Source organism: Rhyacophila brunnea, unplaced genomic scaffold (assembly GCF_057557595.1).
Source record: "Rhyacophila brunnea isolate RB1 unplaced genomic scaffold, BYU_Rbru_1.0 scaffold_20, whole genome shotgun sequence".
In the NCBI taxonomy this organism is placed as follows: domain Eukaryota; kingdom Metazoa; phylum Arthropoda; class Insecta; order Trichoptera; family Rhyacophilidae; genus Rhyacophila; species Rhyacophila brunnea.
This window is the reverse complement of record NW_028232860.1, coordinates 17,213,458-17,227,925: the sequence shown is the minus strand read 5'-3', so window position 1 is coordinate 17,227,925 and position 14,468 is coordinate 17,213,458. Positions and strand designations below refer to the sequence as shown.

Sequence of the window (14,468 nt, the reverse complement as noted above, 5' to 3'; positions counted from 1 at the left end):
TGTTGGTCGAAACGTTCATACAGATGCAATTATTCCGCAGCATCTGGCGCTGCCACGATCATTGGTCAAAGAACCGGAAAGATTTTGTACATGTCAGTGAAAAATAAATATTGCGATTTGTGCGCCAAAGCTAAAAATATCCCTGCTCAACAACATAAATGCTTTTTAAATTACACCGGTCTGTCAGCTGGAATGGAATCTACAGCAATATTAGAAGGCTTTAAAGAATCTATTAATACACATGGATTGATTTATTCAAAATTGATTGCTGATGGAGATTCCAGCACATACAAAAAAAATCTTGATTGTCACCCATATCCGAATGTAACTGTCGAGAAAGTTGAATGTAAAAACCATTTAATTAGAAATTATTGTGGCAAAATAGAGGCATTAACCAAAGACACAAGATATCCCTTGAATGTAAGAAAAATCATTGCGTCAAGAAAAAGACGTCTGCGGAAAGCCGTCATAGGTGCGCAATCAAGTATAGAAAACCAAAAGATAGTACTTTCGAAGAAAAGGTTATCGCTTTGAAAAAAGATTTAATTAATGGACCGCACCATGTTTTTGGAGACCATACTTCTTGTCTACCATATTTTTGTACAAATGAACCAAATACAGAGGACATGCTTGATGTAAATTATGTACCAGCATTAAAAGAATGCAGTCTATTTTCTCAATTAATGATATATAATTCTCGTTTGGTGCTAAATTCAAAAAGTTTAATTTATAATTTTTCTACTAATATTTCAGAATCTTTTAATAACATGATTGCAAAATTTGTAGGCGGCAAGAGAATTAACTACTCTCAAAGACAATCGTACATGGGACGATGTGCAGCGGCGGTAATCGCATTTAATACAAATAAGTTACATTGCACAATTCAAAAACAAGTTTATAAAAATAGCCCAAAAGCCTTCATAAATCGCTTAGAATCAAGAAGGTTGAAAAAAAAATAAAAAAAAAATAGGAAAATCTTGGCGAAAACCAATACATTCTGTTTCTTTATCTAATCCAGATTATGGAGAGAGTTGCCAAAAACCTGATATGGACAAAAATCAATATCAATTGTTAAAAGAAACTTTTTTGAAAAAACTCAAACTGACAAACTATGAGAGGAGGGATATAGAAAGACGCACTGTATTACAATCTGAATGTGCAAAATGGCTAGAAAGGCGACGAAACCTTCTTACTGCCTCTGTTTTTGGAAAGGTGTGTAAGCGGCGAGAAAATACAAAATTTGGGCCTTTGGTAAAACGTTTATTATATAGCCAATCATTAGCCAACGTGAAAGCGGTAAAATATGGTAAAGAAAATGAATCAATAGCTTTACAACAGCTTAGTGTACAAGAACGAATTAAGATTGAGAGATGTGGATTGTTTATCGATGATGTGTATGATTTTATCGGTGCAACGCCAGATGGCATCAGCGATGATGATACAATTATTGAAATAAAATGTCCTTTCTCAGCTGCTGGAATAAGTGCAGATGAAGCTATTGTACAGAAAGTAGATAAAGACAGGAATATGGCAATAGATAAAAATCACGATTGGTACTTCCAGATTCAGGGGCAGCTTCATATTACTAAGAAAGATGTCTGTTTATTTGGAGTTTGGACGGGACATAATTTTCCTGTTAAAATAGAATTAATCAAAAAAGACGAGACATTTTGGATTGAAAAAAAGATATATCACTTTTATATGAATTGTCTACTGCCAGAAATAGTAGATCCCAGAACCAGTAGATCTATGAATATTAGAGAACCAGAAAGGCTAAATTTCTAAATTTTATTATACTTAATATATTTTCAACAAGTCTTTATTACATCACTATTTTATAGTTCATCAAGATATATCTAATTTACTAATATAGTTTACTATTGCGAGACACCCAGAACAAGTGTAATTTTATGAAATTCAAAATAATATGTATACTTACATCTAAATAATGATACCTACAGATCTTGCTGGCGATTCCACTGTGCCATATTTTGTATAAGCATTCGTCTCTGCAGCCGTGGAGTTTGGTCCCGTGTAAAAAGTACATTTTGTTCTCAAGGTCAAAAACCAAATTGGTTGTGCCAATGGCTTATAACCATTCCTCATAAATGATTATAACTGATATCACCTCATAACTGATCAGTGCCACGCACGAGTTAACTCGCGGGATCTTTTAAACGTCATAACTTCTGAATGAACTGTTTGTGTATATTTTCTTAACAATATTTATCATTTTAGTGTGAAAATATTCACGTTAAACATGTTGATTTGGTAAATTTTCACAAATATTTATCATTCTATTCTTATTTCATGTTTTTTAAGGGATTCATTTTATTCCAAAAATAGCTGACCTACAAGTACCCACCTAGTAAAAATTGGATTTGGATTGGATGGAATTTCCTAGTAGAAATTCCAACTAAACAACATGACGCTTTCTATATTATTTACTGTTAGTTTTTAAATTGTATTGTATTGTATTTGAAATAAATAATGTATCAATTATACACATAGAAATCAATAGATATATAAAATAGATATCACAGTTTAAAAATCAGAAAGATCAATGCATATTACCATTGTTTATGTTACAATATAAAACAACATTTATCATTGAACGTAGGTACCAAGAAAAATAGACTTCATTAAAATGTGTCAATATAGTATATACCCGATATAATTATATAAATTATTATATTGTTAATTACTCTGTGGGGTCCATATATACTGCTTCAATAGTAATTTAATTTTGTACTTGATTTACTTATTATATGTACAAATGTAATATACTTACCTACTTATTAGGATATATCTTGGTGAATTTTAAAATAAGAGGAAATTAAATGGAGGTCATCGTGTCTAACTATATGTCAGCCGTTGTTAAGTCTTATATAAATATTTATACATTATTAAATTGTTTTTCTGTTTTTTATTGATGTAAAGACATGGCATGTATTCAAAGTAATAACAAATTAGCTGTGTACTATTTATTTAACTTATATTAAAACCCCAAGATTGATTTCGTCTTACGACATATTTTATTCTTCTAAGTTTTACTATGACATTGTAATATGAACCATGGATATAGTATAGTACTTAAAAAAATCAAAACTGGTAATATATTATTTCAATATTTAATTGTCAATTTTCATTTGAAGTCAGCATTTAATTACTGGTATAACACATAATTATTAACTGATATCTACAACTTCAGATGGACAAATTAATTGATATATCATATTATCAGTTTTCATTTCCTTTCAACAATGTATTCATTCTAGCAGCTATTTTAAATATCTTACTAGTTTTTATGTCATGGCACCTTACAAAGGCTCCGAGCAACCGTATACTGAGCTTCGAGAACAGATGTTTACGACGGATACTGGGTGTGCGGTAATTTTAGAAGTAACGGGAGATAAAAGAACGCACCAAATAGCCTCCCATCACGCTGAGAGTGAATACGCAACTTTGTACCTGGCCCGGCCACGTGCTGCGAGTGCCTGAAGAGAATCCCAATCTGGTTTGCCTGTTCTTCAAGCCAACCGGATTCCGGCGTCCTGGATGGCCACTAAATACTATCTATATAGCATATCTGGCGGAGTTACGGGCTGCTAGTATGACCTGGAACGATGCAAAAAAACTAGAGTGACAGAGATTCTTGGAGGCGCCGCATTGTATCCATATGCTGCAACTAAGATGCGGATATAGCCGAAGAGAAGAAGTAATATACAGTATCTAGAAAACTTAAAGCCTTTGAAATGTGTGTGTATAGATACATGCACCTTTCATTGGTGTTGGAAAGACAATTTTTCTAATATCAAAGTGATATTGAGACTGAAAAAGACAAGACTTGGAGAGTAAGCTCTACCAAATGACATACCTAATATGATACAAGTAACTGATATGCACAATTATATTATATTTTATATTACGAATCAAAATAGCAACTTTTATATCATTATCGATAATAAATTTAGTGCAAAAATGTTTTTATAAAATTGTTTTATTTTTTAAACATTAGTCACTTTATATTTACCTTGTGTAATTGTACTATTAAATCTATAAAATGGGTGTATATGCTTGATGGTCGACGTCATAAATCACGCCATGTTCGAATCGTACGCCGAAAGTTGGATTTATTTCATTATTAATTAAAAGATTTATTTCATTCCATCTTATTCATATGAAACCGTCGACAAGCAAAGATCTCGGTAAACATTTTCTCCATCTGCAAAAAACATAACATAGGAACTGTTAATAGTGTGATTTTTAATCTTTTATAGTTGGCGACTGTTTGAAGAGTGGTAATTAAAACGGATTAGTGATAATACAAAGCATCAAAAAAGATTGATTAACTAAAATAAAGTAATCAGGTAGGTAACATGTTTAATAACAACTAGAACGCCTTAGATTATATCAAACAAATATATATGAAATCACAGGTTTTATATAATTCTGGAATGAATGTAACTAACCTCAAAAAAAGGATTGTATTACGTCGGAATTATGAAACATTGAAAGCATGTATAGACTAAGAAAACAATAAATAAACACTTGAATAATATATGCAAAACACACAGAATACTACGATAGTAATAAATAACATAATATTGTACTTACAGATAGTGTTTCTTATTCCTGATATAAAACACAATTGTTTTAGGTACCTTGCAATTTGTAAACATAATATTTGACATTTTTGACAGCAGAGAGATTTTTATATTAGTCTATGGCCAAAAATACGGATTTATTTGGCCGGCTAATAAAAAGATTTTAATAAAGCAAGAACATTTTAAATATGCGACAAATAAATAAAAGTATATATAATATAGTTGTTAAAAAAATCTGTGTACATTATAAAATATATTTAATATTATAAATACATATATTTTTTAAATTTATGTTATAATTTGTAAACGACGAAGCACGTCAGCTAATACGCATAGTAAATGTTTAAACTTCGGTAATCAAATTCGAATGTGACAGAAAGAGAAAGAATAACTTTTTAATCATATTAGCATGCGTAAAAGAGATGTAACATAATATCACTTTCACTTTAAAAATCATACCTAGTATTCAATGTCATAGTTCAACTTTAAATGAAAAAACAGAAACTCTAGGTAAGCATGTGTGCCCTTAAAGAAAAACAACCAAATTTGTTTGCCACAAAACAACCAAACCAAAAAAAACAACGAATCAAGGAATCAATGATATTACTAACATGATCCTAGATGGCGCTAGGTGTTGATCAAATTTTTTAGTCTCTTATAATATAATAGTTTGCATATTTCACTTGATAAAATAATCGGATCAAACGTTTGGACTATCACTAGTGGGCATCATATAAAATTTTTGTATACCATTTAATGACGATTTCACAACGTTTTAAGTGTGACTGAATTAGTAGCCATAGAAAAATGAATATTCTGTGTGTTACATTGATACATTAAGAGATGGCGACCATAAACTGTTATTTACAATCGTTATTTTTGGTGACTTATTTTGATGGATGAAATTCTGTTGATTGATTCAATCAACACAGTACATGGCATTCACTCCAGGCAGTCATAAAATAGCCAGTGTTGCCAAATAAGGTTTATAAAATATTATTCTACAATAAACAGTGAATTTTCCAATATAAAAGTTAATCAACCTGACAAAAAGTGCTAAACAGTAATTGAAATTGCACAATATTTTTTCTTTGAATTTTAACAAACCCCAAAGATAATTGTACCGCAGGCGACTTTTTTTTTATTTTACTTATGAGTACAACCGTGTTGTGATAAAATATTACTGTTTATCAAGATTTACATAATCTATGAATTAAATCCTATGGCACATTTCTTTCCCAATCGGCACCATTTGAGAATCTCTGTTTTAATGTGTCATCCATAGTATGTATCAGAGTCAGGAATGGTGCCGCATTTTCATTCTTATTGGGAAAAGAGCTCAAAATGTTTTCTATTTGATTTGAAAATACATGTTATGTTTATTGCAGACGATGAAAATGAGGGTCCAATGCTGAACAGCTACGAAGCCGAGCAGATGGTGTCGGAGAATTTGATTCGACTGGAAGAGGACTGCGGGACTCGCCCCTCGGAAACCAGATCCCGGGGAAGCATCTCTTCCGGCGGCGGGGAACCTCCTCAGACTAATTCGCAAGCCGCCGTCAACGACGCGCCTATTTACTTCAGGTTATTTTGTTTTACAATTACATGATTACCTATTTTTTTCTTGTAATGTGGCCAAACCATTTTTCTTAATATGACATTCATTTCCATAAACGCGAATATGTAAATGACTCAATGTAATTAACTCTCAACCACCTTAAAGCAAGAGCAAGGTTATTAAAAAAATTACATTCATGATACAAAATTGCATTAATATTTGTGTACTGTCATGTATGTGTGATTTTTACCATTGCAAAGTATTGATTTTTTATTTGGATCATTGAAGAATCATGGAAGAGTTGAAATATAATATCGACCGTGGTCTTCTTCAGTATGAAGCCTTCCGTGGTTTCCCTATCAAAATTGCGGAGTGAGTTTCAGTTTGTCGTAATTACTATCTTTCTATGCAACAAACAATGGGTTTATTCTTCTCTCTTAAGGTGATACATCAGTGAAATGGCAAATAATTTTCAACTATATGCGCAACGAAATTTTGGACTCGCTCGCATTCTGAGAGAGAACGTCGAGCTGGAAACACGTGACTTTGTTTCGTAATGGTGACGGGCGTATTAATTCTTAAATCGTGTAAAGATGACTAAAAACGTTACCCATTTACTTTAAAAAGAAAACATGTCAATGAATATATTATTATTGTTACTGATAGAACAATAAACAGAACATAAAATGGATGTATGTTGGATTTATATGACAAATTATATTTCGTCTGGCATGCGTCATTTGTAGCCGCGAACCGCAATCCGCGCATCGCCTAGCCACGATCTTTTTAGACCGTGCCTCAACTGAGGTACAGCCTTAAGAGTTTGTATGAAAATTAGTAGACCCAGTTTTGTAGCTTCTCTTTCATATATTAGACTAAATCGCACTATTGCAAGAAGGTTTTTTCAACATCTTTGGCTAACTCGCATTTTTTTTCCATAGCAGTGTTCCAATGCCATCAGGAAGCTGATATTGTAACCATATGGAAATGCAATCCACAGCATGTATGGCCGGGTTAGTGGCTGTGTCTCCACGGGGTGAAAGCTATCATGCTCTGATTCTTAAAGAATGAGAAAGTTTCTTCCCCCTCATGTAAAATTTATCAATTTACTTTTGTGAAGTTAGAAGATTTCACAGTCAATATATAATTTGATTTGACTTGTCAGGAGTGTGGTGTTCAGCCCCGAGGTCCCCATCCGGCTGGACTATCAGGGCAAGCGAGTGGAGCTGAGCCACGGCCCTCTGGCTGGCCTCCTCATGGGACTCGGACAGCTCAATTGCTCTGAACTCAGACTCAAGAGGTTGTCTTACAGGTACCTACTTTATATTATTTTATCTCAATTTACATCATAATAATAATTTTTATGTCCGAGCTGACAATTTCAAGCTGCCACTTGACCGAATCCTGCTAGTTAATTAAACTTCATATGTTATTTTAATTAATATGTGTATTTATTTGTATCTAGGGTATGGGTGTTATAAACATACCACATAAGCATGACATTCGATATGACGTAGTTGGAGCGATGTCAAGCGAGCGAAAACGATACAATAACCTTCATGTAAGAGCAGACTAAAATAATAACGGTTACAATAATTAAATTTACCCTATGTAATTGGTGCGAAGTAGAAGAAATTGCAAACTGCGCAATTTCAAGGTTACGTTCTTCCACTGTAGTAATATTCGCCCCTATATTAGTTAAATGAGTGACTAATAAGAATAACGTAAGAGTTTTGACTAATAAATGGACTCTTTGTATTACAGAATACACTAATTGAGGCGTCTAATTCCAAAAAGCGATAAGTCCACATTTGGTCAAAATCTAGAAAAATTCTTTGTATAATTTTACACAATATGTATTGATCTATAAATTCCAAAACGCGACATAACCCTCTGAAAAAAAATATTTTACGTCTCGATTTATTACAAAAAGCGCCAAGTCCGTGTTTCATATTATTTATAGCTTGGTTGATGTCGCGCGTGTTTAAGACAACCAATAAGGGAACGTTCAATATTGATTTGGTAAACTCATGACAGTGCCACGGAAAAATGTGCCTTATGCGGAGTAAGTTAAAAAGTGAGGTACAAATAGAGCTACGTCCAATTTTATTTTGCCTATATTTATTACATTTAAGAGTTTATTGGCTGAAACAAATTGCCATTTGGTTCTAATTTCGACATAGAATACAACGGAAAAAGTAATCTCATGTTAAAACAAATAATTGAAGCTTGAAACATAAAAACGTTGTTTCCCGAAAATTTTGAATTGTGGACTTGTCGCTTTTTGTAATTAGACGCCTCAATTATAGAACATTTTCAGAACAGTTGCTTTAGTTACTTACTTACGTACTGTTTGATTTTATGCAATTGTTCATCTAAATAATGTTGTTTGTTTTTATACAATCCTTCTTTTAGGGTTGTAACACAGCAAGGTGTTTTTTAAAAATCTCAGTTAGGCCCTGGTAAATTAGGGCACAAGTGTGAAGTTTTAATCATTCAATTATTGGGTTAATTATCAGCTTCACTTTCATATTATAATATCTAAAGGCTCCATCTATTCACCAGGTTTTTCTTCTTTGCCAACAGTCATTTGTCACGAAGAAGGCATCAAAGCACTTCCCTATTTCCCCCAATAGGGGCCACCGGGTTGCATGTATTCTGCTACGAGTGAACCTTAAGATTGTGATCAATTTATTTTGTTTCAGACACGGCTTACTTGGTGTGGAGCGGTTGTTGAAGTGGGCTCTCCAGGAATGGCTCGGAGACATCAAGAGGCATCAGCTACCCGGTCTATTGGGTGGTGTTGGCCCTATGTATTCTCTTGTGCAGCTTTGTAAGTATATGATATCACAGTAATATTAATGAGGTAGATGGGTGATGTGAAATTACTTGGATATTGAAGAGTTATATTAAGAATGTTGACATGTTGATTGAAATATTATGAATTTCAACTAACAAATGAATGTCTCGTATGCATGCTTCTTGACATCGGCAGACTCCCTGACCTGCTGAATTCTACTTCCTTGATCATTAAATGTAACTATGAATCTGTATTATGAGTGAATTAGGAGCAAATTCTATTATTGCCAGCCCGACTCGATGACAGGAGTTGATTTTACAATATTTATTCCACTCTAATTTATAATATTTAGAAATATATTAAATACGTTGATTAAAATAGACGTGGGAGTATTCAGCAAGTTGGAAGTACCAGACGCGGTCAGTAGGCAGCGTAAGTTTGGTCCAGTATTGCCAGTCAAATAAAGGATTATCGAAATAGAAAGTTCTCCAACTTGTCACGCTGGGATCTGCTGAAAATATACAAAGAAGTTTTCAGGATTCACCCTCAGCTGTGCATACAGTCATTGCTTGTGATGTTCCTTTTTGCTTTCAAAATTGTCGCCAGAATATACTTAGCAAATACACAAATACAATCAATAACCTGTTACTTGACTAAACAAAATCTTCAATAGTTTGCGATGACATATGATTTAATTAATTTTAACACTAGCAAGATGAAGTATGTTATGAACTAATCATTACAAGTGTCCAGACGATCCACTTGGTACCTGAGTTGTTGTGTATACATAGTGCTATGTACGACCTGTGTGAGTCGTTTCGTGTAATTTAGGAATGACTTAGTGTTAATTAAAAAAGGAATAGAAAGGATGTGATAAATAATAATTGAGATTTGTGTGTATTCAGTCCAAGGGATCCGAGATCTGTTCTGGCTGCCGATCGAGCAGTACCAGCGCGATGGGCGGCTGGTGCGCGGCCTACAGCGAGGGGCTTCCTCTTTCACCACGTCTACTGCCATGGCCGCCCTGGATATCACCGCAAGGATCATCCATCTCATACAGGTCATTGATTGTGGTTATTAATACTGTACCTTTTAAAATATAAAAAAACGTGACAGTTAAATAGTGGTATGTCCGTCAATTTTCATTCAGGCAACTGCTGAGACGGCTTACGATATGGTGTCGCCGAGTCCGGGGCTGAGAGGAGTCAGAGGGAAAGGAAGAAGAAGAAGAGAGAGGCCACGCCAGCCTCATGACATCCGAGAGGGTGTCACCAATGCGTATCACCTCGTGAAAGATGTCAGTATACATTTATGTATTATTTTACCCTTACATATCATAATATTTGAGATGTTCAAATTTGAACTCATATTGCTGGAAATAATATTTGTATTATAAAAATTCAACTCTACGCTTTCAACACTTTGTGTTTCAAAGAATTACCTAAGAATAAAAAGATATGATTTTTTTCAAAATTCATTTACAGGTTTACGCGAAAGTTTTGCCTGAAAATGCCTAGTGTTTGAATGTTAATATTGATTTCTTTTAATTAATTTGATGTGAACGTAATGTTTGTTAATGCGGCAGGGTCTGGGAGAAACTGCGCAGGCCTTGGCGTCAGTGGCGGCGGCGGAGCGATCGGCACGCGGTTACAGTGGAGCAGTGGGCGGGGTCCTGCGCCAGCTGCCGCCCACTGCCATCGCTCCCTTTTTGCTAGCCAGCGCGGCTGCTTCCCGCGTCCTTGGCGGGGTGCGCGCCACTCTTGCGCCGCACCACCATAGAGACCACCGAGACAAGTGGAGAGCCACGCCCGGGGATGACGACGAAGACGAGGAGACCAGGAGATGGGATGGGGAGAGGTGAACTCAAACTACAGGTTAGGTTGGTCACATCAAATTTTGTAACATATTTTATAGGTACCCAAGTTGTTGAATTTATTAATTGAAATGGTATGGTCTTGGTTCTTAGTTATTACGTCCGAAAAGGTCTGTAGACATGGAGGGCGGTGTAGATAAAGCATACAGTGACTGTAATTATTATTGTACTCGGACTTTTGATGCCACAACTGCTTGGGTTAAGCATTGATTCTATCCTGATGATCTGATCGGGGTTGGTTACAAAGAATTTGGACTATAAATAGAAGGAGTCTTATATGTTATTTTTGTTATGACATTGTTTTGCAAGAACATGAAGCATGACTAATTTGTTATACTAAGTTTAGTTACTCGTTTAGTTACCATTATGATTTTTTATATTAATTGTGACTACTTCATTACTTGAGTGCAGTAATAAACGGTTTTAAACAAAGTTTACATGTTTTTTCAACTAAATAATAATGCTAAAGTGTAGTATTATTGGCTGTTTATTTACTCATCGTGACGGGGTTGTCTTTTTTTCTTCTTTTCTTTCGACCATGTCCGATCCTAGTAGGATCATATGGGCCTCCACAGAGTGGTGGTTTGTATTGACAGATTTTGTTGTTACAAGAAATGAATGTCAGCCACTTGCTTAACCTATTAGGTTGAACAAATCGAAAAACAATATGTGTACTTGTCAGACCCAGGATTCGAACCTGGTACCCACGACGCAATAGGCCAATGCTTAACGTCTTTTTTTACGGCCTGCAAATTGACAAATAAATGTTAGCAATAGAGTGAAGTTCTCTGCAAATGAACCTGCAATATGAAGTCACTTGTTGCTAATTTAAATTTCATGCATTTAGATTTAGGCTCGATTTTTATACAAGAAGATTTTTTCGACATCTTTGGCTGGTTATGGTTCAGGTTTCGGTTAAAGTTTTGGTTCAGGTTTCATAACAATGGAGTGTCTGAGGTATGGTTGTTTAGCTCTTATTCCAATGTGACAGGTCTTGTTGATATACATCTGTAGATTGCAATAATGTAGTTAACAGGTAATGGTGATGATATCATGTTAGGTCACTCAATATATTATCATGGCTGCAATATGCTATCATCGCTTAGCGGCGATCTGCGAAATTAAAAATCCCGCACACTTTCATGTATTTATTTATGTCCCTGACCACCGCTTCAGTCTTTTACATTGCATATAGTGAGTGCTGTGAAATTACAAACGTGACATAATATTGTTTGTGGAATAAGTTAACGTAACGAACATAAACTACAGCTTAAATATCTATGATAATATATATATATATATATTTGATGACCCAAACATTGTCACCTAATCTTCACCCCGCCGGCTTTATAAAACTCGTAACTAAAATCCTTTGGACAATCGTCAAATTTTCTTTCTATTACAGTTTAAGTCCTCGCCCTATGTATGCGCTGGTGTACACTAGGCGGGAAGAAATTGGTAAAAGAAACAAGTATGCGAGGTGACGAATGGAGTCAATAGATTAAGTAAATATTTAAATTGTTTAATTATGTTTCCGAATAATATGGTATGTACCTAGCACGTAAGTTTTAAATAAAGAAATATCTAATTAATAATTATGTATACTGGTATGTGAAGAAGATGTAAAAAAGATGTAAAATTGATATACTATAAAGGAGATGGATGCTGGAGAGAATGAGAACTGCGATAAATAAATGTAAGCATTCATTAAAATAAAATAACATGTATAGCAAAATTACCGAAGAGGGTTACTATTAAACTCAGTAGTTTCGTTTTGTATAATTGAATTCAGTGGCTGCAGTTTATAATTTAAAATAATACAATAAAGCGCCACGTACTGCACTGCACGTATCTTATTAATCACTGTATAATGATATGCGTAAGCTGGCGACTATTTTTTGTTAGTATGTGTGCACTGCCTACACCGATCGCAAAACAAGAACGGTCAAAATATTTTCGGCTTGAGATATTATCCATTTATTTTCTTTCAAGCTGCATATAATTTGTAAATTGAAATAACTTCTTAAATACTTAACTTCCTGCGTAGCTTTCTTCCATAATTATGCTTTAAATAATTTTACCTAGCTGTTTATAGATTAGAATAAGATTTTATAATAAATTAAATGTTGAGGAATAATGCGCGTTAAAAGTTAAAAAAATAAATGTATAAACAATGTGTTGTTTTGTAATGAAAAAAAACCATGATTATAATAACAAGAAAAATAAATAAACAAATTTTAATACTTTCTCAAGAGTTTAATTTACATTGTATCAATTTTCAAAGAAAATATAAACAATTATAACCACCCTATGGTACGTACACTAAGAAGTGAGCTAGTCAGACTTGTGTCGTATTAATAAGGGTGTGTTAGTGGGTTATTTTCTATTATATAGGCAGATTAAATATTGTATTCTATCAATAAAATAAACAGTTCTTCCTTATATTTCTAGGTATAGCCTGTACAACTACGACGCTGTGAAGATATCATCGTAGTCATCTATTATTACGGGTCGTGAAGCGTTCCTGATGCATTCTCCACCGTTTATATACCACCAACCTACTATATCGAATTCCCCATTAATGACACTGTTTATTTGTATAAGTTGAATGCTTTTATGTAGAAAGAAATCATCCCACTTAAAAAATTATGACATGGACCTTTAAAGTTTGCGCGTATGTTTTTGTCATTGTTATAAATAGTTTGTTTCCTTTTAATATAGGATAATTACCTATTAATAATTGTATTCTCATTTACTGGATACCCTAAGTCTTCTGATATAGTTTGTTGATTTTATAGCTTTAATTAAAAAATATTTTAATGTTTATGATTGGATGAAAACAAAGTGTTTGCATGTTTTTTTTTTCTTAACCATTATTTTGTATGACAAAATATGGGATTGATTCTTTCTGCATATTATAGTTTATAGGAAAAAATGTGTTTTTTCAAAATGTTCAAAAAAATGTATATATATGAGTAATTGCCATAATTATAATGATTAGAATCTGTGCCAATTTTATTTTATACAGCCGATGGCCAGGGATGTATATTATTTTATAAATTTAATTGTTTTTTTTTTGCTTATCTAAAAATGTCAACGAAAACCTTCTCTTACATCTGGGAGCCTAGACATAATATGTGAAGTGAAACAAAAAAGGATCTTGTCAAATAATAATTTTCAAACTACTAAAAAATTAGAAGGGTTTCTGGTTGAAGTTGCACAGAAAAATGGCACTTATGTTATTAGGAAATGACAGAAGAAGAGTTTCTTCAACATCTATGAAATCACCCATTTTACTATGAATTGTTAAATCATATATTGGATAATGAAATTTAATATAAGTTATAAATGAGGCTATTTGCAATCTCAGAAGTATATAAAAAACATATTTTTTCAGATATTCCTAAAGTATAATAATTGACCCCCCCCCCAACTGTGGATATATAATATCGCCCTTATTACAACTGTCAAAAAGACTAGAAAGAATATAGTTTTGAAGTGCTATTCAACATGCCATAGTAGCATGTCTAAGTATGAATAGACACTATGTAACTCAAACATGCATTTTTTAAATGTAAAATTTTATATTGTAAATATCATCTTTTGACATTTCTTTGTCAACCTTTTAAT

General features: G+C 33.5%; 2 protein-coding genes across 3 annotated transcripts in view; one reads left to right on the top strand and one right to left on the bottom strand.

Annotated features, from left to right (window-relative positions):
• Nucleotides 1-14,307, top strand: part of Atg2 (Autophagy-related 2) — a 52,844-nt gene extending 38,537 nt beyond the window's left edge. The window contains exons 32-38 of one of the 2 annotated variants that reach the window (XM_085947893.1): nucleotides 5,996-6,191; nucleotides 7,331-7,477; nucleotides 8,871-8,998; nucleotides 9,871-10,025; nucleotides 10,116-10,262; nucleotides 10,551-10,844; nucleotides 13,290-14,307. In XM_085947893.1, coding sequence (XP_085804019.1) covers nucleotides 5,996-6,191; nucleotides 7,331-7,477; nucleotides 8,871-8,998; nucleotides 9,871-10,025; nucleotides 10,116-10,262; nucleotides 10,551-10,826 — 1,049 coding nt within the window. In that variant the 3' untranslated portion in view covers nucleotides 10,827-10,844; nucleotides 13,290-14,307. The remainder of the gene's footprint in view (nucleotides 1-5,995; nucleotides 6,192-7,330; nucleotides 7,478-8,870; nucleotides 8,999-9,870; nucleotides 10,026-10,115; nucleotides 10,263-10,550; nucleotides 10,845-13,289) is intronic. The other variant, XM_085947894.1, reaches the window with a different exon arrangement.
• mRpS5 (mitochondrial ribosomal protein S5) overlaps nucleotides 1-14,468 on the bottom strand; it is a 344,261-nt gene that overhangs the window by 309,692 nt on the left and 20,101 nt on the right. The gene's annotated exons all lie outside the window — the stretch shown is intronic.